The 26,297-nt window shown below is 41.3% G+C and overlaps 1 protein-coding gene across 1 annotated transcript in view; it reads left to right on the top strand.

The window, feature by feature from the left end:
- SORCS3 (sortilin related VPS10 domain containing receptor 3) overlaps window positions 1–26,297 on the top strand; it is a 558,638-nt gene that overhangs the window by 340,059 nt on the left and 192,282 nt on the right. The window contains exon 5 of the mRNA XM_045854121.1: window positions 24,864–24,937. Within this exon, the coding sequence (XP_045710077.1) occupies window positions 24,864–24,937 (74 nt within the window). The remainder of the gene's footprint in view (window positions 1–24,863; window positions 24,938–26,297) is intronic.

A 26,297-nucleotide genomic window follows, 5' to 3' on the forward strand; every position in this document is an offset into this window, starting at 1 on the left:
CTCTCTGTCTTGTCTGAGCTTCCAGGACACTGGTCGTCTGTCCCTCCCTTGCCCCATCATGCTTCCACACTTGGGAGGCCATTCGCTGCTAATGTGCAGAGCATGTGTCTTAGACATTCACACACCCAAAGTGCATTGAACAAAGCCTGTCATTCCTAGAGCTTTAGATAACATTCTTTGGCTGGTGCCTGATCCATGAGCACACATGTACTCTGAAATGGAATTAACCAATCAATTGAATAAATATCTCTTCTGTGCTGTTTCACAGAATTCAAGCACTGTTTTTTCCTCCCGAACTCTGACACATTCCCATTTTAACAATGAATAACTCTAATAAGTGGTAATTAGAATAATGTTCTCTGAGATGGGATAATTTTGGTTGACTCACTTGACATAGCTATAAACATGTTCTGGATAATATAAAATGCATCTTTGTGGTTTTGCCCTTACAAGTAGTAGGAAGCACCAAGATTTTGTTTCACTGGTATGTTTCACTGGTATTTCCTGGTGTCCCTGGTCTACTTCAGAGGTTACAGTTAACAGGAGAAAATTAGGACAGACATTTTATAATTTTATAAGATAATAGTTCCAGCCCTGTGTTTCTAAGCTACTACATACAGCAAACAAGCAAATAAACACACACACACACACACACACACACACACACACACACACAATTCACCCACTAAAAGACTGACAAGAAATCTAAAATGTATTTTGCCAAGTGAAAGAAATCAGTCTGAAAAGGCTACATATAATGTCCGATTCCAACCACATGACATAATGACATTCTGGAAAAGGTGAAACTATGGAGACCGTGAAGACACCACTGGTTGCTGGGGCGGGGGGATGGGGGGTGGGGGTGGGTACATGGGGTAGGAGGAGAAGAGAGGAATAGTTGGAGCAAAGAAGATTTTTAGTACAGTGAAAAATTTCTCTGATACAGCAATTGTGGGTACATGTCATTATACATTTGTCAAAACCCATAGAATGCACACAAAGAGTAAACCCCAATGTAAACTATGGACTTTGGTTAAGAATGTATCAATATTGGCTCAGTAAGTGTAACACATGCACCATGCTGATGAGGGCTGTTCACGGTGGGGAGGTGAGAGGATGTATGGGAGAGGATGCACACTCTCCATTTCTGTGTGCTTTCCAGCCATTTTTCTATGAACCAGAAACTGCTCCAAAAACTGCAGTCTATTAATGTTTAAAAAACCTTAATTTCAGTAGTTAAGATAATAAAAGATAGGCCAATTGTCAAGAGATGACCTCTTGGAAATTTTACCCAGAAAACCATATGGGACACACTGGGAGCTTAAAGACCGAGCATGGCAAGGATCACTGTGATTAAAGGGATTGAAAGGAGGCTGGGTGAGCCAGACATGGCAGTTACTTCCTCTGAGCACCTTTTCCAAATGTTGAGATCTTAAAGCAACAGTTTCCCAGGTGCCACACTCATTGAGTCTGTTATGAAAAGAATGGAGAAGAGACAGGATGAAAAAGAAAAGACTGGGGCATCTGCTGGGAGGCTGTCGAAGAGTGACCTGGGTTTTTGTGCCCTCCCTCTTCTACCCAACAGCGATGCATGCAAAGGTGCCCTCTCTTCCCAGCCCCAGGCTAGTCTCACGAACTCTCCTGTTTGGTGAAACACTATTTGGGATTTCTGACTAGTCTCAACTCAACAGAATAAAAGTGAAACCAAAGCTGATAGATAAATGGGTCTATTTGTTTTTATTTCAGTTACTAGTTTTATGGGTTTTTTTTTTCTTTACTACTGTGAGTAAACCGGGGCTGGAAATAGAAAGGCATATGCAGATTTATTTTTTAATCTCTCAGTTCCTGTCTGCTGGCTGATGTGTCTGCAATTGCTTGGCCCATGACAGTGGCTGCCTCTGCTCCCAGCCAGAGAACCGGAGCAGAGAGTTCCCGATGTCGGCTGGAGGGAGGGGAGCTGCGGTGGTGGGGCCGCCTTTCTGAATTAGGAAAACAGCTTCCGGTCTTCTGTTTTTGGCACTGATAGATTGAGTCATTGTTGTTGGCACTGTATCTTTTTTCTTTTTCTTTTTTTTTTTTTTTGGTGCCTGGGGTTGTAGGCAGAAAGCTGTTTGAGTCAGAGGCTGTGGACCGTGCCATCTTGGCAATTCTGTATTTTCAGCATTTTGTCAATGCAAGGGGTAAGAGAAATTGTAATTGAGGCTTCTTCCCTATAAATCATGTCACAGAGAGTGAGCACATCCAAATGATGGGTCCAATAGCAACTTTTGTCCCTTGCCTGGGGACAGTAGGCAGGGGGGTGGTGTTGGAAAATCAGTCTGAGGCATCTCTGTGGTTGCTGAGCAATGCAGTGAAGAAGAAATGGGAAATAACTTGTAAGTTTCTGCAAAATTATGAACTCCGGACAGGGATGAGATCCGGGGAGACAATCAGCAAGAAATTATCAAACTGAAAAATCCAGCTGGACTCTGCAAGTTCACATACAGAATAGTTCCAGCGTGCTAACCTGGGCAGGCAAGAGGCTGGGAAGGCTTGCTTGCAAGGAGAAGCCAGCCTCCCCTTTCCCAGCTTAATTATTTTCATTTTTGTAATTGAACTCTTTCATAGAAACACTGTTGGAGTATGGCATTCTTTGTGCAAGCACAGTCAAGCCCAAATGGAAAACAAAATGGCAGAAGGGGACATCTGTGTCTGCATGTGATTCATACTCCATGTGTGACATCCATAACACAGCGCTAAACTCTGGGTGAGGGTGCTTTGGAGACCCCCTGTGTGGTTTTCTGGGGATCTTCCTGGTTTTTCTCAAAGGATTTTACAAACATTTCTGTTCCTTATACCCAGGGATGTTGCTGAGCATGCATTTGACTGTTGTCTTTCACTGTGCTTTGAAATAGGAAATGCCAACAGGAGAGGGTATGGGTCCACCTTCCAGTCAGACAAAGATAGAAGCCCACCTCCGCATTACTGATGTTAAACAGGACTCCAGCATTGATCTCACAGGACCCTTGCGGCCCTGAGATGCAAAGTTTGCCTGAAATTGCGATGGAGTAGGGGCAGGGGCAATGGAGGAGGGAAGATTGGATCTTGGCCTGGTCCACTCTTCCGCTGTTCGGCGCATTGTTCGCCCAGGGGAGCTTCTACACCTCCAATTCCCACTCATTTTCCTTCAAAACAGCCACAGGGCTGGAATTTCCACTTCAGGCATTTAGAGATCTCCAAGGAGTATGTATAAATGAATGTACGTGTGTGCGTGCTTGAGCTGCCTATTTAAGAATTAAACAAAGGTGTTTTCTTAACAGGAGCTTTCAGACAGAATGTGTAACAAAACAGGGCTCATGTGCCTGGCAAGTAACACTCTTAGCTATTACAGGATCCTGGACCTCTGCTTTGGGAGTGCAACGATTTTACAGTATATATATATATATATATTGTTTGTTTGTTTGTTTGTTTATTTCCCTGTTGGCTTTCTGTAGTACATTCTTTTTGAAAATGCTGGCCTGTCACAGCTGTATGGAGGGGACTGAGGGACAGGATTGTGTCTGATTTTTCAGTTTTGTCTCTGTCAGTGCTGGGACTAGAGACAAAGGAGGATATAAACTCAGAGGAAAAAGCATCCTGCCCCCACCAGGGATTTTGATCAAGAAAGCTGTTTTTCCCCTTTGCTCAAACCTCAGAGGAATTTGTGTGTTGTTCGTGGATGCGATTCCCTGGGCCAGGGCTTTTAGTGCTGTCGGCGTCACTCCCCAAGGGTCACCTCTGGAGTGCTTTGCAAACCCCTCCACCATCCCAACTCCATCACTCACGTGCCAGATCGCGGCACCTCCCATCTTCCCTGGGCCACCCTGGTTACACTCGAAAAGCAACAAGTACCTCTGCAGACAAATTCAGCAGGGGGAATGAATGAATATGGGGATGCAAGTCCGAAAGCTGTGTGCTGTCCTCTGAGCCAGGAAACATTTATGTGGCACTTAATGTTATGATTGCTATTGGCCTGCCTAGCTAGCTTTCTCATAAAGCCTTTCCCCAAGGAGGTTCTAGTAGCAATTGAATTATCAGCTGAGCTACCTGAGCTGAGAGCTCTTGACTGTGTGTTTCTGAGACCAGGAAAATCATCCTTCCTTGGGTCTTTCCTGGGAGAAATTGGAATTTCTACAGATTAGGATTTTTGGATCTCATTCCAGTGTTCTTTCTGTGTAGCCTTGGGCATTGTCTGATGCTTTCTGACCTCAGAGCCTGCTTTAAGATTTATGAAATAATCACCTGTGTGCTTGTCGGTTTCCCTCATTAGATTTCAAGCCCTTCCAGGGAGCTTGGTTTCTGCCTTCACCTTACTCTTAGCAGAGTATACATAATAGGTAATATATGAATACTTTGTGAGTTTCTACTACTTCATTCTAATTTTCTCTCTTATCTGTCTCTGTCTGTCTCATTCACACATACACAAAAACACGCACGTGAAGAGTAAGTTAATTTATGCAACCAACTCATGAAATCTTCACAAACTCACTCCTTTCCAGATTTGAATTGAAGTAAATGACACTGCAAAATCTTAGAGACATCTTTCTCTCTAACCCAACTGCAATGCCGCAGCAAATTTTGTCTTCTCCCTTCCAGATATATCTATGTGATCAGTTCTCTCATCTTCCTCTACTACTCAGTTGACAGAGCACAAAGTCCCAAAGTTCTGTGTGAGCCCTGTTTCGCTCTCAGACCTCACAGCCGTTCCATTACTGAGTCTTACTGATGTCGCCTCTGGAATGTTTTACACCCCTCCACCATTTGCACACCAGATGAAGCCCCTCCCACCTTCCTTGGACAACCTCAGTCATCTCTTCTGTAGTCTCCCTGCTTTCCCTTTGGTTGCCCCACTTCCTGCTTTCTGTACAGCACATTTAAGACTGAAATCATGTCGTGGCAGCCTTCTTAGACACCACTGTGCATTTCCATCATGCAGACTAGGAAGCCCATGGTCCTATCTGGGGCGGACATGCCTTTTGTAGGACATCGTCCCTCATTTTCTCTCTAACTTTGTCTCCTGGTGCTTTTCCCTCTGGCCCACTGCTCCAGCTACTCTGGTCTGGAGTGGAGGGCTCCTCTAACACGCCACCCAGGCTGCCACCTCTGGCTGGCTGTCCTTGGTCCTCTTCCTCTTCCACTCTTCTCCAGATGTCTGCATTACCTGACCTTTCACTTCATTCAGGCTTCTGCCCCAATGTTAGCTGTCCAGAGAGGTCTTCTTTGGCTGCCTTCACAAAATAAATAGTACCACTTGTCATCCATGAACCCCTTACCCTGCTTTAATTTTCTTCTTGGTTGTCTCTGCATGGCATTATACAGTCAACCCCATTGTTTCAAGATTCCATGTTTGGGAACTTGCCTCCTCGATAAACTTTGTTTGTCAGCACTCAAAATGTTTTCATGGTCATCCACAGACTTGGAGGAGTGGCAAAGTATATGAGTTGGCCAAACCTCTCAACATGTTCTCAGCTGAGGTTGAACAAAGTGACTCCCTACTTTCATGTTTCCATTCTCATACTGTGAACAATTGTCCTTTTTGTGGTCTGTTTTATGCCAGTTTTTGGTATAGTTCTGTTTTTTCTTGGTGGATTCATTGTTACAAATGACCCTCAAGTACACTGCTGAGGGGCTGTCTAGTGTACTAAGCACAAGAAGGCTGTGATGTGCAGGTGGTAAATGTTTGCGTTAGCTAAGCTGCCTTCAGGCATGTGTTATGTTGCTAGGAGCCATGAGGTCAATGCTAATGAATTCACGTGATATATTAAATAAGGTGTCTTTAAACAGAAGCACACCTAAAACAAGGCTGTGTATTGATTCTTTAATGAAAACACAAGGGTAGGCAAAAGTTGGCTTATAGTTGTGGGTATACAAAACAGAGTTTATTCTTGTATCATTCATTTATTAATTATTGTATTTTCCACATGAACAACTATCAACTACTTTCACCCATTCTGTATTGTGACCCAAAACTCACAGGAACCTAACCCTGTATTTCCACTAAACACATTGATTTGGTATTTGCTAAATCAGCATTTGCTCTGATTTAAAAAAGCATTACAATTATGAATAATGAGAATCAAATGTAAATTAATACACGCATATTTGCTTTCTTATTTATGTATATATAAATAGCCACTTGCTTGTCGCCCATTTTCCCTACTACCATGAAGTCAGGGACCTGCAAATTGTGTTTTCCAGCATCTTGTTCTCTGCTGTATCCTTAGCGCATAGAACCATGCCTGGTTCATGAAACCATGCTCACTAAATTACTGGTTGATCAAATGGATGAAAAACTTTGGTGAAATGTAGTCAAGAATGTCTTAAGAAAAATAATCTGACAACTGTTTTAGTCTGCCAGACATTTTAATTTTATTAGACATCATGCTGTTCCTTAATGTTAGCATAGCTCTTAAGGGGGGATACTTAGAAACCCTCCCCCATCTCCATTCCTTGAAGTTACCTTCCCAGACTCATCCTAGAGCCTGGCTGAGAAGTTTCATGTTTCCATGCTGTGAATCTTGGCTGTGTGATTATTGAGTACGTGGGCCACGGAATCAGATAGCTTGGTTGGCGTCTGACCTCCGTAGTTGTTGTTTTTGGTCAAGTGACTTAGTCCTTTCCAAATCTTGTTTTCTATCCCATGAAGACAACCGGAATTTCCCTATAGAATAGTCACAGGGACTAAATGGGATGATGCAAACCACTTATCCTACTGTCTGACAATACATACTTCTTAGACATGTTCTTATTATTATGTACTTTGAGCTTCTGCTGTCAGAAAAAGGAATGTCAGTACCCAAGAGTTCGGCAGACAAAATTTCTATAAAGGACTGAATAGTAATTATGTCGGGTTTTGCCAGTCATATGTTCTCTGTTGCAACAACTGAACTCTGAATGAATACAGCTATGTGCCAGTCAAACTTTCTTTACAAAAATGGGCGGATCATAGTTTGCCAACCTCTGCTGTAGACCATGCTGTGCTCAACCATGTCTGCATGTTAGAGTCACATGGGGAGCTTTAAAAGTAACTATGCCCAGGTAGTCTATTCCCACAGATTCTGATTTAATTTTTCTGAGATGGGCATGAGTATTGTTGACAACTCCTGGGCAATTCTAATGCAGAGATTAGAGTTACTGATTTGGATTGTTAAAGCCATGAATATGGACTGGAAGAATTAACATCATCAAAATGTCCATACTACCAAAGCAATTTATAGATTCAATGTAATTGCTAGTAAAATACCAATGACATATTTCACAGATATAGAATAAACATTAAAAAATTTATATGGAACCACAAATGATCCTGAATAGCTGCAACAATTTTGAGAAAAAAGAACGAAGTAGGAGGGATCACAATACCTGCCATCAAACTATATTATAAGGCCACAGTAATCAAAGCAGTCTGGTACTGGTATAAGAAGAGACACATAGATCAATGGAACAGAACAGAGAGGCCAGAAATAAACTCAGGCCTCTATGGTCAATTAATATTTGACAAAGGGGGCAGAAGCATAAAATGTAGTAAAAATAGCCTCTTCAACAAGTGGTGTTGGGAAGTCTAGACAGCTACTTGCAAAAAAAATGAAACTCAACCACCAACTTACACCATACACAAAAATAAACTCAAGATGGAAAAAAGACTTAAATATAAGCCACGATACCATGAAAGTCCTACAGGAGAACGTAGGGAGGAAAATCTCAGATATTCCACACAGCAATACTTTCCACCACTATGTCCCCTAGAGTAAGGGACATAAAGGAAAGAATAAACAAATGGGACTTCATTAAAATAAAAAGCTTCTGAATGGCTAAAGAAAGCATCAGCAAAATGAAAGGGGAACCAACTGTATGGGAAAATATATTTGCAAATGATGCCTTGAACAAGGATTTGATCTCCTAAATATATAGAGAACTCAGAGAACTCCACTCCAGAAAGACAAACAGCCCAGTTAAAAAGTAAGCAAAGGACCTGAACAGACACTTCTCCAAGGAGGACATACAGAGGCCCAGAGACATATGAAGGGCTGCTCAGCATCACTACCCATCAGAGAGATGCAAATTAAAACCTACAATGAGATACCACTTCACACTGATCAGAATGGCCATCATAAACAAATCAACAAAGAACAAGTACTAGCAAGACTGTGGAAAAAATGGAACCTTAGTACACTGTCAGTGGGAATGGAGACTGGTGCAGCCACTGTGGAAAACAGTATGGAATTTCCTCAAAAACTAAAAATGGGTCTGCCTTTTGGCCCAGCAATTCCACTGCTGGGATTATTCCCTAAGAATACTAAAACACCAATTAAAAAGAACCTATGCACCCCAAATGTTCATAGTAGCACAATTTATAATAGCCAAGTGCTGGAAGCAACCTAAGTGCCCATCAATAAATGAGTGGATCAAAAAACTATGGTACATTTGCACAGTGGAATACTACATAGCAGTAAAAAAGAAGGCGCTCTTACTTGTAGTGACAACATGGATGGATCTAGAAAGCATTATGCTAAGTGAAATAAATCAGTTAGTGAAAGATAAGTACCATATGATCTCACCTTTAACTGAAACATAATCAACAAAACAAATAAGCAAGCAAAATATAACCAGAGACATTGAAATAAAGAACAAACAGACAGCAACCAGAGGGGAGGTGGGAGGGTTTAGCAAGGGAAAAGGGGAAGGGTCATCAAGGAACATGTACATAGGACACATGTACAAAGCCAAAGGAGGGTAGGATTGAGGGTGGGATGGGTGGGATGGGGAGGACTGGTCAGGGCAAAATGGACACAACTGTACCTGAACAACAATAAAAAATGTGGGAAAAAATAAAGCTATGAACATAGAACCTCAAAGCAGTTGCTGCCTTTCTACCTTTACCCCAGCTCCCTGCTCTCCCCATCTTAGAGCCCAAAGATCAGTGCTGTTTGAGAGCTTTAGACTGGGCTGTCCAGGCTGCGGTAGGTCCCTTTTACTTAATGCTCAGACCATAACACTTCTGTATCTAAAGGGAAGTCTAATTATCTGTGTAATAAATGCGTTGCACTTTCAGGGAACACAGTCCAGCTGTTACTGTGCATTTGAGCTGAAGCTCTGCTTTTTGCTGTTTAATTGTGTGCCAGAACTGGCAGTTGGACAGAATGATTTTATGTGGAAACAATCTGCCATATTCTTCATCAAGGTCATGGCTTCTGTGATGAAGCTAGGAGTGGGTTCCCATGAGTCAAAAGGTGTCTGACTTAAGGTCAAGATAATTTTATCTCATGGTCCCTAGAGCAAACCTGTGGTACTCCCACCTCTGCTGAACTCCAGATATTCAGTTAGACATCATCTACCTGTGATGGAGGGGGGTTGACTAAAGATAAGAGAATGAGCTTAGTCATAAATGTCTGTTCTATGCATGCTGTCGCAAAGGGTAGGAGCTCCTTCTTTCATTCTGCTGCATAGTGTTCCGTTCTGTAAATGTACCATGGATGGAACTGGGGAGCATTATGCTAAGTGAAATAAGCCAGGCAGTGAAACGCAAATACCATATGATCTCTCCTTTAAGTGGAACCTAATCAACAAAACAAACAAACAAGCAAAATATAGCCAGAGACATTGAAATAAAAAGCAAACTGACAGTAACCAGAGGGGAGGTAGGAGGGAATATTGTGGGGAAAGGGAGGAAGGGTTTTCAGGAACAACTATAAAGGACACATGGACCAAACCAAGGGTGGGGGGAGCATGAAATCAGGGGAGGGAGGTGGGGATGGCTGGGGTGGGAGGGAATGGTGGGGGTAAATGCAAACAACTGTACTTGAACAACAATAAAATAATTAGAAAAATAAATGTCTTTTCTAAGAACTTTCTAAAACAGAGTTCTTCAATGTGTGATCCCTTAGTATTTACATTTACATTATGATAATCTGCTAGCTTGTTAAAATGCAGATTTCTGAGTTCCACTCTTGACCTCTTGAATCAGAACTTGGGAGAGGTTTTTTTAAATAGGTATCTGGATAATTTTGAAACCTGAGAGCCACTATTCTAAAGAAAGCCATTCATTATACTTATATAAGAAGACTGAGAATGAGGAATTTAAAGTCTTCCTCAAAACAGCCTAGTTAGGTCATGGATAGAACTAAGACTCCAATCTTAGTTTGTGTATCAGCTAGCTAATGCTGTGTAACCAACTCTTCCTAAACTTAGAGGCTTAAAACCATAAACATTCTTCATTGATTATAACCATTTTGGCTAGTTGGATATTTCTGGCCCCAGCTAGGTTTATTTATATGTCTATGATCAGCTGTGGCTGAGTGGGCAGCTTTGCTCACCTTAGGTGGTCTCTCACCTTTAGAACTCAGCTGGCTGTGTCGAGGTCTGAGATGGCCACCACTGTGATACCCGGGTTCTTTTCTATGTGATCTTTCATCCTCCATCAGGCAAGCACAGGCTTGTTTATCTGGGTGTGACAACATTTCAGGGATTAGAAGTGTTTAAGATTTCTTAGGGACTACACTCAGAGCTGGAACACTGTCATTTCCACTACAGTCTGATGCCAACACAGGGAAGGAAAACTTTAATTCAACATGTGAGGAAATTAATTTGATCTTTTGAAGGGAGGAGCCTGAAATCCCTTTCCAAAGCCTGCAGATACAGGAAGGCTAAATGAATCCACCAAAGCCTGCCACACAGAGTCCTGGACCTTTCTCACAACATTTGAGAGCCTTTTAAAAAACTTCATCTGCCAGCTTTTACAGATGTTAGGCAGTATCAATAGTGAATATTTGCTTGGGTTCTATTCCTAGGGTTATTGCTCTTGGATGAATAATCCAAAATGTTAAGCGGTCTAAGAACTCATTGGTTTAAATCCCAGCTGACACTTCAATTTCCTGACAGTATCACCTTGATCAAAGTGCTCATCCATCTTACAACTCAAACACATTCCCTAACTCCCTGGAGAACTTGGTGTCATGCAAGGCAGCCCCTTCCTGCCTCAGAGAGTTCTTTCCATTACAATATTATTTCTTCTATCAAGCCACTGTTTACTTCCTTCTACATTTGAGCTTTTGGATCTACCCCGTCTTCTGCAGGCACCCAGAAGAAAATCTCATTTCTTCCCACAGAACAGTATTCTACATTTGAAAATGGTTATACACCCTTTTGCCCATTGGTCAGTTTTCTGTGCCAACAATCCCAAGTCTCCAAAAATTTTCTTCTAGGAGATAGTTTGAGTTCCTTCACAATTCAGGGCATTTTCTTGAAAATATGTATTTTCTATGGCAAGTAGATGTTTTAGAATGAACAATGATTTGGGGAATTAGATGTTCTAGAATGGGCTTTGAGATCTTGTGCAAGTTCATAAAGACCATGGGGCTTCTGTATTTTCCTCCAGTAAGTGTGGAGAGAAATAACCATCAAATAGTGTTTATTTGGTGTCAATTAAACTAGACAACTTATACACAAATGCCTGCCCGAGAAAGTCCTCCATAATTAGTTTTTTTTTTCATTTTTTTCTTATTCATCTGAAATAATAGCTTTTACACTACACACTTCTTAAAAATATCTTGTGTTTGAATGAATTTTTAGATTTTCTGGGTGTATATTAATACAACAATGATGAGCATATTTCAGTGTCCACCTGGAAGTACGTTTCAAATGTTGTTTCACATGCTGGGGATAGTAACACCTTCATTTCTTCCAAGATGAAAGCAGGTGTTACTGTTTTGTTACTTAGAGATTGTACCTTAAAAAATGACCTAAGACTGAGAGGTTTATGCTCTTCTCACCTCTTTTAGAGTCAGGCCTTTGGAAAGGAAGAAAATCTGATCTTGGAGGAGTTAAGGACAAATTGGATACAGTGAAAAGGACAGGGTAGTAGCAGGCAATGAAGTGGATGCCCATAATAGGATGTGATGTGAAACCAAACCATTATGGTTAGAGAAAACACAGGTGTGGGCGGGGGGGAGGAGAATGTGGGTCAGAACAGAAAAAGTCAATGCACGGAGAAGTGCCAACATTTATGTGCTTAATATGAGACATTTCTGAATCATAATATATAAAAATGAATAGAATCTGATTGCAACAGAAAATGGTCAAAAGAATAGGACTTTGAAGACAAAAGAATGGATTTTAGCAAATACTATGTAAATTGTAAGATTATTTTATGTGACTGTTAGCTCAGAAAATACTCTTCAGTATAAAAGAGGATAAAATGAATTGTGAAAATGATTTGTAAATAAAAGTGCTAGACACATTCAAGGTATAATGTTATTCATGTGTAGCATACCCCAAATGAGCCATTATTCCTATGAGGTTATATTAACTTGTTTTTCTTTTAAAATCAGGCAGTTAACAAAAAGCACTGTAGAGTAAAAAAAAAAGGGCATCGAGTAGAAGGCTGGACCCTGGCTTTGAGTTCCAGCTCTACAACTAACTAGCTGTGTGACATCAGACAAGTCACTTGGGCTCTCTGAGCCTTAGATTTCTCGTGCATAAAAGAATTGTCCAGATGATCTCTAAGGCCACTGTCAGCTACAGAAGTTTTTTGTTTTCTGATTCAACTTTGTCAGGCAGCCCAGTGGCAGATTCTGTGAGCTGGGGATCCAGATTTCAGACGGGAGTCCTTTCATCCAGGAGCCTCTAATCTATTTGAAGAGGTGACCTGAAGTTTTGAGGCATAAGTGTAGGAATGAATAGGTCAATATTTGGATACGTTAAATAAAAATATTTCGAGAGTTTACAAGAGAAACCTGTTGTTAGAATCTGGTTGGACACTGGGTGTTAAATATGAGATGAGATATACTATTTATAAGGTACTTTTTCTTTCTCACCAACTTCTTATGGTAATGGATTTTGTGAATTTGCTGTTAAAAGTAGTTCTTGCCCTGGCTGGTGTGACTCGGTGGATTGAGTGCCGGCCTGCAAACCAAAGGGTCGCCGGTTTGATTCCCAGTCGGGGCACAGGCCTGGGTTGCAGGCCAGGTTTCTGGTTAGGGGTGTGTGAGAGGCAGCCACACATTGATGTGTGTCTCCTTCTCTTTCTCCCTCCCTTCTCCTCTCTCTAAAACAAAAAAAAAGTAGTTCTTTAGTGTTCCTGTTGTAATCTTGCATCATTTGGCCACGTGTGGCAAACGATGGCTTCAGAAAGAAGACAATTTGAACTAATATTGAAAGTAGGATAGAATTAGACAAATTAGACAAATTAGAAAGGGAAGGAGCCTTTCATGTGGAAGGAATAAAATTTTGAAGGCTTGAAGAGGAATATTCATGCATGTGTTCAGCAAATATTTACCGAGCATCTGTTCTCCTGTACCTGGCACCGCGTTAAACACTCGGGACTATTAAAGTAGCAATCTCTAGTACTTGGAATGGAATGCAGACATAGATCATATACTTACACAAGTAAATAACTTCATACTTTGATGAGTGTTCTGAACTAAGAGAATGAAAAGCCATGACAGCAGATAATAGGAGGACCTGGAGCCATCTGTGGCGGAAGGGGGCCACAGAGGGTACCGTTAGGGAGTGTTACTTCTGCTGATACCTGACATATGAGTAGGAGCTCAGGACATGAATGGAAAGAGGGAAAAGTACAGACACAAGAAGGTGATTTTAGGTAGAGGGAACAGAACGTGTAAAAACCCTGAGACTGGAGAGAGTCAATAGCATGTTTGAAAAGCCAGAAGAAGGCCAGTGTTTCTGAAACCTGAAACGGGGAAAGAGAGAATCCTGGAAGAAAGACTGGTGGGAAATGGGCATGCTGTTGTCCTGCTGATAGAGGGTAGCCATCCATCCTTGTGAGCTAGTTATTACATGTCCGACTGGACAAAAGCACACCGTACTGTGGGGTGGGGATTGGGGAATACAGGAGCAAGCATCATCTGTGCTTTGTGTTCTCAAGTGGGTCTCTAGTCGCTAGCACCTCTGGCAGGGAGTAGGACACTGACTTTCAAGACAGAAGGCTGTGGTTGTCTAAATATACACATAGCCTCTGAAACTGGAAGCATAGTCAAGCAAAGTCAGACTTACTATGTTGCACTAGGGTCTAGTGCAACCACTTTCTCGCAAGTATGGAATCACCAAAACTTTTCCTTACCCTTGTTCCTTATAATTAAAGAGATTTCAATGAAAACCCTGCCCATAGGGTGTCTCCCAATATCAAATCCAAGTGTCATAGGCACTAAGAAATGAACACAACTCTACCCAGCACAAAACACACTTGAGACAGTTAAATGAGTCCCCTCATCAATAATACCCAGTTCCTGATTATGCATCAGACATGCTGGGTGTCACTTTCCCCTCTTCTTCAAACTGGGGCTCAAAAATGCACCCTTGGAGGCAGTTGTGAAAAGAAAGTATAATAGATATGGAGTGTCTTTCTGGAGGGTTCACCTCACTTGGGGACTTATCTTTTATTCTAAGCCCTGATGTCTTTTATAGAAGTCTACAAAATATCCATGGAATTTACAGGAAGAGTTAGAGACTTAAAAACATTTGCCGTTATGTCAGACTGCTTATGATCAAACCTGCAGATTCCTGGTGAAATGCTTTATTCACTTTGGCTGTTGGAGATGTTTTGTTGAAGAATTTTGAGAAGCACTGAGTCTCAAGCCATGTTTGATGCCATTTATAGAATATTCAATGCCCTTTTCATCAACTTCTTATAGTTGTAAATCTTATAAATTTACTTTTCAAAATAGTCCTTTTTTTGGTGTTGTAACCTTGCCTGTTAGGTTTTAAGGGAAGGAGTATTCAAATTTGGTATACAAGTATACCAAATTTCTTTACACTTCTTTACACTATTTCTTTATGCCAAATATGCGTTTCTTTACACTTCTCTGCTTTTGTAGCCTTCACACTCCCAGCCCATCTTCCAGTCTTCCTTTTATCCTCCTCCATTTTTGTGAAGCTGTTGTCTCCTCTTCCTCTTGAACCCCTAGATGACCTGGTTTGGGTGTTTTTCCATCTCTGGTCTTTCTCCTTTCAGATGTGGGGATCAGACCGATGTTCACTGATCCTAGGCCAAGTGAATTGTACATTTGTAAGAGGATGAGATAATGTTTCTATTTTACTTCCAACATCTTCCCTAATGACCAGAATTTTTTACCTTTGTTAGCTGCAGTGTGATGGGGGACCTTATCCTTCGGGCCAGCTCCCACTCATTCATTATGACTCAGCTCATGGCCCAGTGCCCAATGCAGTAGAACTGACCACTCCTTCCTTTGAGTTCTCCCAGAACTCCTCTACCTCTCTTGGCACCGGCCTTGTTGTGCTGTGTTGCACTTGCCTGTTGACATATCTCTCTTCCCATCTAGGTTTTGAGTTTCTGGAGATTAGGGAACCCTGTGCTATTCATCTTTGTATCATCATGCCTGACACTAAGCCTAGCACATGCTAAATGCTGAATTAATGCTAAATATGTTGAGGGAACTAATTTGAGTTAATTGATTACAGGGCACATTGACAATAATTTTGAGTTTCTTTTATTTATTTGATGCCATCCAATGTCAAAGAATAAAGAAGCATACTCTAGAGGAGTGTGTCTTATCATCCAGACTCTTAGCAGTGAAATGGGGAAGGACTTCAAGGTAGAATTGCCAGATAAAACACAGGATACCCAGTTAAAGTTGAATTTCAGATAAATTACATCATTTTAAAAAAATAAAAGCCTATCCCTGATGTTACACGAGACATACACCCCAAAATTTATCTTTTACCTGAAATTCAAATTACCTGGGCATTCTGTATTTTTATTTGCTGTATCTGGTGATGCTACTTTCAGGTCAGTGAGTGCTACTCCTTCCTTCAGACGGTTGTTTGAAACTACACCAAGTCTCAGGTCACATAACAGTGGCCCTCCAGCAGCACCGGACGATCTGGATGAAGACATTTGCCCTGAAGTATGTTCTAAATTCTTACATTTTTAGCTAAAGTTGAAAAATATGGAAACTTCACATTAAAAAGTCTGAAATTTCTGTTTCCTTTGGAAAATGACAAAACCTGACTGCACTGGATCAGTTCTCCTGTTCAGCCCGGAGCAGCTCAGCCCATTTTCAGATGGAGCACAGACTCGCTGGGTTCCCTGTTTCTTCCCAGCATCCCCAGCATAGTGGCGAAATGTCAGCTGTCAAGAATTGTCTCATTCATACCTTGTTGTTCTTCGATGTGAAAAAACATGAAACCTATTTTGAACTCTGTCAAAAGCAGGAAACCAGAAGATAGCCAAGTGTTTTAATAAAAATGGGGAAATCTTGGATAGGCAGAGACATTTTCTTAATGTTTTAAGTGCCAGCAAAATGAACCTGTGTCTACAGAATACAGGTAATTGTACTATTTTTCTTTTCTTTTTTAAAAAAATATTTTCTTTATTTATTTTTAGAGAGAGGGGAATGGAAGGAGAAAGAGAGGGAGAGAAACATCCACGTGTGGTTGCCTCTCACACATGTGGCCCGCAACCCAGGCCTGTGCCCTGACTGGGAATCAAACCAGTAACCCTTTGGTTCGCAGCCCGCACTCAATCCACTGAGCCACACCAGCCAGGGCAATTGTACTGTTTTTCTTATGTTGCTCACCTATTCACACTATGGCCTTGAGGTCATTTGGGTTCTTGATCTCCATTAGAATGTAAAGCTCCCAAGGACAGAGACTTTTTGTCTTTTTGGTTCACAGATGTATCCTAAACTCATAGAATAGTTTTTGTTTCTTAACAGACATTTGATCAATACTTATTAAATGAAGAAATGAACAATAGAAGCCGTCTGAGAGAAATAAAATCTCTATGGCTAGAAATCTTCAAAAAGGGAAGAAAAACAGCGCCTCCTATGAAAGAATGCCATGACTAGGTGAATGGCTATGTCTTTTTTTAAAATAAATATTTTTATGGTTTAGATGCCTTGTATCTTCCAAGGGCTGAGGGAAATGTACCCGGAGCTTAGAGTGACACTAGGTGATACCAGGTATCAAAAGGTAAGTTCTTTGGAGAGTGTCTGAGGAAGGAACGAGAGGCACATTCTGGAAAGGACTGTGCTGCTGGGTGGCCCCGCCTGCTGTAAACACTGCCACAGCCCAGCGAACTCCCCCTGCAGCCCTGCAGAGCCCAGCCAAGGCCCCCCACCCGCCTGCTCTGTGGCTACCAAGGAAATAGGTGCAGAGCCCTTCTTATTTGGAGCAGAAATCAGCCTCATTTTATTTGAAAGACAAAATTCTCATGACCACAATGTATCAGAAGCCTACTTGAACTCCATAGGTTTTGAGAGAAAAAAAAAAATCAGGACAGCTATGCTTTAAGTTTGAATTTGCCTACAGGGGAGAGCTTTTATATAAATGAGTTTCCAACAGTCCTTCCCTCTACATGGGAGATCTGTTGACTCTAGAGAATCTAGCTGGAATACCAAGCACTGCCATAAAAATGCATATTTTGTTGCCTTTCCTGATTCTGTCTGGTTGCCACCATGTGGTTATTATGAATTCACATTTATTCTTAAAAACTATACTTAGAGGTACAGTGAAAATGCATAGGACAAAGAAATACTGGCAAGTGAGAGTATGGCTTTTAACCACAGATTCAATAACCCGGTCCTAAACCAGACTTCTGGACTGACAACTAAATGACAGGAAATGGAGAAAACAAAACAACAGAGAAATGTAGCAAGATCTGTCATTATTACTTCTGGTGGTAGGTGTGAGATGCCTGCATTAGCTTCCTAGGGATGCTATGACACTGTAACACCCACTGGGTGACTTAGAACTGTAGAAATTTATTGCCCCACGGTTCGGGAGGCTAGAAGTCCAAAATCACTGTGTTGTCAAGATCATGTTCCCTCTAAAACTTGTTGGGGAGTTCTTCTTTTCTTATCCCTAGCTGTTGGAGATTGGTCAGCAGTCTTTGGCATCCCTTGGCTTGTGGATGCATCATTCTGACCCTTTGTCTTTGCATGGCTTTCTCTGTGTGCCTTCACATTGTCTACCCTCTGTGCCTGTCTGCATATGTGTTCAATTTTTTTCTCCTTATGAGGGTATCAGTTATTTTGGATTAGGGCTGACCCTTGCCTCATTTTAATCTGATTACCTTTGCAGAGACCTTATTTTTAAATGTCACATTTTGAAATACTGGGGATTAGAAATTCAATATATCTTTCTAAGGGGGACACAATTTAACCTATAGTCTCCCAATGCAATCATATTATTCTTTGAATCAAGCTTTTCAGATACAATTTGTTCTTCCTGTGGAACATTATTACATTGATTAAATTGCCTCTTTAGTTCTTCAGCTATCAGATGCTTTTCCTTGGCAGGCTGATGTAATTAGGGAACTAATAACTGAATCAATAAGGAAAAGAGCGTGTTCTTTCATATTTTCCAGCTGTTCTGATGATTCATTTAGGGCTGTGTGTGTATTGCCACCGAATACGTTAACAGATACGAGACCATGACAGGGGAAGGAGGGAAAGAAGAGGACCTGGATAATTCTCTGGTAAAAGGTCAGGACTGATGTCCGTGCAGGGAGGGGCAGTATGAGGCAGCATGTGGAGGACAACATGGTCTTGTACACATACCTTTATATGAACAAGAAATGCCTTTTAAAAATATTTATTGTTTGGAAACTATATTTTAATGTTGCCTGAAACATATTGGATCAAAGCCACGTAGGACTATATAAACACCATGTGTGCTAATGCAAACGCATGTCCAAGTACGGACTCGTCACTGTTCGTGATAATCTCTGTGAAAAATTTTGCAGAAAATCTCACATTGCCTTGTCTAATTCCAGACTCCTCATGAAAAAGTTGGGATTTTTATTCCAGGATCTTTCAAAGGTGGTTTTAAAGATAAATATGATGTGTACTTTATAGTTGGAAAGTTATTATTATAAAAATATAAGTTAAAAAAACACAGGCTTGTATTACTATGAAGATATACCATGATCTGTCCAGAAAAAGTCCAGCCATTGTTAATGTCACAAGAACGGTTTGCGTGACATCAGTGTAACCTGGTGGCCAAGGAGAGTGGCCTGGAATGCGCATGTGTGAACAATGGTGGCTTCACTGTACCAGTCAGTGGGGGCACTGGATGCCCTTCAGTGAGCATGTGTACTGTGTGGCTGTCACTTTGAAAATGACTGAGCAAGTTGAGCAACAAATTCGCATCAAATTTTGTGTCAGGCTTAAACATTCCTCCCAGAAACTATTCGGGTGGTTCAGAAGGCTGCAGCTGTGGGCAACTGGTGATTGGCAGCTTCATCACACCAATGTGCCTGCTCATGCATCACGTCTCATGCAGAGTATTTTTGCAAACATCAAACCACCAGGTGACTTAGTCCCCCTTCAGGCCAGATTTGGAGCCCTGTGACTTCTGGCTTTTTCCAAAACTAAAATCACCTTTGAAAGGGAAGAAATTTCGGACCATCAATGAGATTCAGGAAAATATAATGGGGCTGCTGATGTCAATTGGGAGAACTGTGTGAGGTCCCAAGGTGCCACCTACTTTGAAGGGGACTGAGGTGCCATTGTTCCATGTACAATGTTTCTCGTATCTTGGACCTTCTTCAGTAAATGTCTCTATTTTCACCACCAATCGTATTATATGGCTGGATACCTTTTAGACCACCTGTGTATATCTATTGTAGAGAACTCTGAAAATGATGGAAAACCTTAAAAAATATAAAAATTACCCATAATCCCCACAATTCAGGTATAATAACTGATAATATTTTGGCATACTTCCTTCTAGTATGTTTTAAGTTTTTTTGCCATCTACTTTAAATAAAGTTCATGTCAATGCATGCATGTTTTGTAATATCTTATATATTATATAAAATTTCAAAATAAATTATAAAATTTTATAGTTATTTTAAATAAATTATATATTATAAGCATTTTCATATCAATAGATCCTCTTCTAACCTTACTATTTAATGGTTACCTATGTACCTATGTGCTTCATTTTTATTTGAGTGATATAGCTTTTTAAAAATTTATTTTTATTTTTTCAATTTATATTTTAATGTATTTTCTCCATTACAATTTATCCACTTTATACCCTCTTCCACCTCCATCCACCCCCTCCCTCCTGCAATCACTGCACTGTTGTCCATGTCCTCGAATCCTTTTACTTTTTTGTTCCAGCCCTCCACCCCCTAACCCGCCCTCACCTCCAACCAAGAACTGTCAGCCTGCTCTCTATCTACGAGTCTGTCTCTATTTTGCTTGTTAGTTCAGTTTGTTCATTAGACTCCAAATATGAGTGAAATCATATGGTATTCTTCTTTCTCTGACTGGCTTATTTCACTTAGCATAATGTTCTCCGGGTCCATCCATGCTGTTGCAAAGGGCAAAATTTTCATCTTTTTTTACAGCTAAGTAATATTCCATTGTGTAAATGCCCCATAGTTGTTTTATCCATTCATCTACCGATGGACACTTAGGGTGCTTCCAAATCTTGGCAGTTATAAATAACGCTGAAATGAACATAGAGACATACAGATGGCCAATAGAGGTATAAAAAGATGCTCAACATCGCCAATCATCAGAAAAATGTGAATTTAAACCACTTTAAATGAGGTATCACTTCACACTTGTCAGAATGATTATCATCGATAAATCAACAAACAACAAATGCTGGCAAGGATGTGGAGAAAGGGGAGCCCTTTTGCACCGTTGGGGGTGCAGACTGGGGCAGCCACTGTGGGAAACAGTGTGCAGTTGCCTCAAAAAATTAAAAAGGAAACTGTCTTACGACCAAGAAATTCTACTTCTGGGGATTTATCTGAAGAAACTTGAAATGCTAATTTGAATGAATATAAGTACCCCTATGTTCATTGAGTGTTAGAGCTTTAATTTTTAATTACTAAAGTAATACATATTCATAATAATTTAAAAATCTAAAGAAGAAATCACCAATGGCCCACAATCTTACCACTGCAGAGCTAACTAGTATTCATATTGTAACATTGCTCCCATCGCAGTGTAGTTTTCTGAATAGATGTCTTCCACTATTCGTGGCTTTTTTAACTTTTGTAAGTCCAGCTCCAGTGCTTAAAGCATGACAGTTGGTTGATATACTTTTAGTGAATGAATAAATGAAGAAAGGGATGAACAGATGTACAAATGGAGAGGCTGCAAAGATTCACCTTGTGGTGGAATAAAATTTGTTTCGCACTCAGCTAAAAACTTGCTAGATTGAGAGACACAGTAGCTAACCCAAGGCCCTTAATGAGTAGGAGCCTGCTCTTTCTGTTCATCTGAATCAGCTTCTAGGCAGAGAATTCAATTTAATTTTTCTCCAATCAGTCAAACTGAAGAGCTGAAAAAGCAAAACCAGAAACAGGGGAGGCAGGACGTGGAACAGGCTTAGATGAGGAGATCAGCAGCCCGTCTCTGGTTCTGTCTCTGTTATGAAGAGTGTAGGAGGAGAGGAGCTGCGCTGTTCTCAGGGATGAGCACTAGCAGGAACTGGGGCAGGTGGCATCCTGCCACGCCAGGACCCTCCATGATGGAAGGGCTGATCGTGTCCCCAGGAAACGGAGACCCCGCCGCGTCAGTGTGACCCTCGTGGTTTACCCCTGGCCTGCCTCTAGAGTTTGTGGCAGTGGGAGACACAGTCATGCTGGATTTCACTTGGAGGAACTGGGGGCTCTGTTTGCTGTGATTGGAATCAGGGCTGACAGAGACTCTGATGGTATCTTTGGGTTATAGAGGGCTCCAACTAAAGTGTCTTCTGTATTCAATTGGGAAACATGTTTGAAGTCTGAGCATCTATCCCTCAGACACCTGCAATGGGAAGGAGAGTGTTCCATTTCTTAAATAAACCCCTGCATTGAAACTCAGTTTTTGCAGTAAAATGTATGGATATACAGTCTTCAGTGGGATCATCTGGTCCTAACAAACCCTGTCCTTCCTCCCAAACCACCCCAACATAGATATACATACAGACAGTATGGAAACATTCACAAATAGGTGGATGGATGGATGGATGGGCAGAAAGAGAGACTAACAGACAGTCAGACCAACAACCTCTATCTCTTTTCAGCCAGTAAAAGTGATCATCAACCTCCTTGGAAAAGCTTCTCCACAAGCCAAACCCAAGACCTTGGCCATATTCACACCTTTGTTCTTATTGTCTCCTCCACCCAGTACAATCTCCATCCTCCTTTCTCCTGTCCGCATCACCTACCTCCAAAGGCCTAGCTCAAGATACTTCTTGAGGAAGTATAATTCTTCAGGAAGCCTTGTCTTCCCATGTCTACCCCTGTTAATCTAGCCCGTTCCTCACAGGGGTGTCCAAGCTGTGGCCTGCGGGCTGCATGGGGCCCAGAATGGCTGCGAATGTGGCCCAACACAAAATCACAAATTTACTTAAAACATTAATGTGTGTCCCAAGACAATTCTTCTTCTAGTGTGTCACAGAGATGCCAAAGGTTGGACACCCCTGTTAGAACTTTAGCCTTTGCCCCCTTTTCCCCTTGTATGTGGTACGTCTGCTTGTATGTTTTGATGGTCAGCAGTTACCCTTTCTGCTGCTTGAAGACTGGGATGAGGCTCTGTGTGCTCTGCCATGTAACGGTATGGGGCTAGTGTTGTTTTATTCACTGAGCTGATAAAGAAAGAAAGGGACAGAGAGTGATGGGGAAGAGAGCTGCCTGCTTCCCCCTGTGCAGAGTTGGACACACACAGTGGTCAGTGCTCACTCATGAAGCGAGAGCCCAGTCTGGATAAAAGTGGTGAGAGTCGGGAGTTGGTGCAGGGTGGGTGTGGTATAGTGTAAGTTTGCCGTCCGCTGAATCAGGACGACATCCTGTTTTCCGTACTGTTGCCGCAGCCACTTTGTAGACCGAGTGTTAAGATCTTAATCTATAAAATGGGAATGCGAACAAACACATCTGTCGTTCACTGGACAAAAAAGAGACTTTTTATGTAGTTCATAGTACCAATGTACAATGAATATTTGTGGAATTAAATTGAAGTGGACCAAAATTTTCCTAAGTCCCTCAAACCTTTTTTGAAATTACCAGGAATTTGTTCAGAAGTGATTTCTGTGTGGACTATAATATTGTGGTTTCAGAACTTAACAGCAAGGTTACGTGGGTGTGTTGTGCTGGACGGTGCATCCCTATGGGTGAGCAGTTACTGGGGATGTGATTACAGGAATATACTTCAACTGACACCATTTCTGTAAACTTGAAGGCCACGTACTTTTGTCTTTCTCAATTTCTCTGCCTGTAAAAGTTTGTGGGAGAAATACAAATGTGGTGAAATCTTCATTATAATCTAGATACGGTGATCCGTGAAAGGAGATGCGAGCTAGGTGTCAGAAAACTTAAATCCTAGTTTCTTTGACCAAAACTTAACTTCTCCATGCTTGAGTTTCCTTAACTGTGAAAGAGGTTTGTGTGTTCCCTTGTTAGGCGCCCGGCATTGTATAACCACTGACACGTACAGGTGAGTAAGCTGTGATCCTTGCCCCTCTCTGACTCACAGTCTAGTAGGAGGAGAGGCTTCCAACCATAGATGCCTTAGTGTGAACAACTTCCTAGAGGCAGACAATAAAAACAGCGGTGACACCATGGAGTGAGTGGTTAACCCTGCCTGGGTTGATCAGAAAATGCTTGGGAATAGGCGTTTATGTTAGTAATAACTGTCTGTCCTTTCTTACAGTGTCTTTTCAAGGCTCAGCTGTATGCGAAAGAACAATGTGGTTGAATTATTATTATTGTCTCATTATCAGATTCAGATATTGCACTATCAGGCATTCTATTGAAAAGAAACCCCAGCCTCCTAGCTAGTCTCTTATAGGTATGCTGGGCTTTCCCTTACCAGTTCCAAAGGGGTCAGACTCTACATCCATAAAATAAATGAATGTGGAATCTGACTCTATTAGTCATGCAGGGATATTTTTTAAAATTTTGCCAAAGTTCTGGGGGCTCTTCTACAATGTTTCCTCATTCTCTGAGTTACTCTGCACCCTTACCTGCCTATTTGAATGACTGATTTACGCCACAGATATTCGGTGAACACTGTACATGTATTCAAGGAATAGAAACACAACTAAATACAGGGAGATATGAAAGACATAACCATGTATTATTAGCCTATGATTAGTGCTCAGTGGAAACCAACGATGAGTACCGTGAATTGGGAAGGAGGAGCAATGAGTGGGCCGAAGTGGTCGGAACGGGCTGTGCAGAGGAAGCCATGCTTGTGCTCGTCCTGCACGGGTGGGTAGTTTTTACTCAGCACAAGAGGGGCCTTCTCTTTGCCATTTTGCAAGCACATAATGAGCCTGGTATCATGAGTGACATGGAGAGGTCCAGCCATTTAGATTACATATGGGAGCAGTAAGAGAGGAAACTGAAAGAATCCAATCTTTCGCATGTAATATTAGCTCAGATCCCAGCTGATGAACATTTTTACATAGTTGTTCTATTTTCTCTCCGAGCTCAGAATCTGCCTTTTCTTTATATTGATATCCACCAGAGCACTTTACATATAGGACTTGCCAATAAATACTTTTGAAATTGAATTGTTTTAGATGTAGCTAAAGACTTTCATGGACTTTGAGGAAAGACAGAGACATAATTTTATTAAAGATTTTACCTCTAAAGGAGAGAATGATGGATGGCATCAGGAATGGATTTATACTCAGCTCACAAACATCAGTCAATAGCATTCATATTAAGAACCTACTTGTGCCAGAAAGCACAATGATAAGCATAGTGCACTCATATACATATATTTTTATCTGGATACAACAGATGCGTGCTTGGGTGTATGAGGCACTCTGGTGGGTTGGAATGTCATTCTCCAGGGGGAAGACCCATGTATTCATGTTGAAAGTACTTATGCTTTCCTCACTTCATTGTTTTCCAGCTCTACAGCTCCATGGATTTTGGGAGACACTGGCAACTCATGCATGAACGCATCACCCCCAACAGGTTTTACTGGTAAGCCCTGTTTGCAGACTCGGCCGTAGACTCACCTTCTTGGATAAAGAATGATCAGATAGCAAGGCACTATGAATAATTCCTGGACACCTTCATCCTTGAAGGCACATATGTTCTAGACCTTTGCTTCTCAAAGTGGTGTTCCTGGACCAGCAATATTAGTGTCACCTGGGAACTTGTTAGAAATGCAGATTCTCCAGCAAGACATACCGATCAGGAGTCAGCATGTAACAGCTTCCCTGGTGATTTAACATGCACATTAAAGTTCAAGAAGCACTGGGCTAGAGAGCTCAATGAGAAGGTCATGGCCAGGCCATCTTAGCTGTGTACTAATCTCTCTTCTATTTGGAAAAAAAACACAAAAACAAATGTTTTATGTGCCTATTCAAAATGGCAGTATTTCCTAAAATGTCCTCTAAAGAGCCCTAGTCCCACCCACAAAGCTTCTCTTCTCATAAGTGTTTTTATAGTCAAATAATTTGAAATATGATTGGCCAGCTCTACCCTCCTGAAGACTTAGGATTCATGTTAGGGTATTAGACTCTGGGGAGGCCCAGAGTGAAGAAGGCTGCTGAACTTTAAGTGACTTATTTCCACACTTATTTTACTACAGAATATGTGTGTACGTGTGTGTGTGTGTGTGTGTGTGTGTGCACACGTGTGTTCACACCAGGTAAATCCTTCAGAACAACTTCTGGGAAGCACATTTTGAAAAAAAACTTTTATAGGAACAAGTTGATATTTCATATGGAGAATTAGTCCTCCCCCAATCAGAAAGTGACTTTATTAATTGGTGCTCCTTTATAGATCCATACAGTTTTCGCCCTGGTTATCACAAACTTCTTTTGATATAATTTTACCTCTTGCTCTTCCTTGGTCTAACATGAAATACTTCTTACTGGTATCTTTTTTTTTTCAGTAGAGGAGAAAGTCAAAGCATTCAACATTAGGAAGCATGCACTAAAGGGCATTACATGCTTTATTATATGCCTAATCTAAAACAAATCCTAAATTCACAATGCTTGAAAGTAGTATTTCATGTCTCCTTTGAATACCTTCGGGCAAATCCCTTAAAATGTCATGATGTGGCACTTACGCCCTACATGAGGTAGGGGCCGGAGTGGTGTGGATGTAGCAGGGAGCTGGCAGTGATGAGCACCTTGTACATATGCACATCTACACCAATGTCTTTGGAAGGACCCAAAAACTATGTCCGGAGCTAAAAACAATGACTTCCGAAGCACGCTGTGAAAACCAGCCGTGTGCTGTGCATTCAGTTTGGAGGACTGGGAGAGAAAAGGGACTTGGAGTATTGCTCTTGACTCAATGCCCAGACAATCCCCAGTTATTTTGCACTTTT

This window comes from Phyllostomus hastatus, unplaced genomic scaffold (assembly GCF_019186645.2).
Source record: "Phyllostomus hastatus isolate PE091 unplaced genomic scaffold, TTU_PhHast_1.1 phas_scaffold_1066, whole genome shotgun sequence".
Taxonomy (NCBI): Eukaryota; Metazoa; Chordata; class Mammalia; order Chiroptera; family Phyllostomidae; genus Phyllostomus; species Phyllostomus hastatus.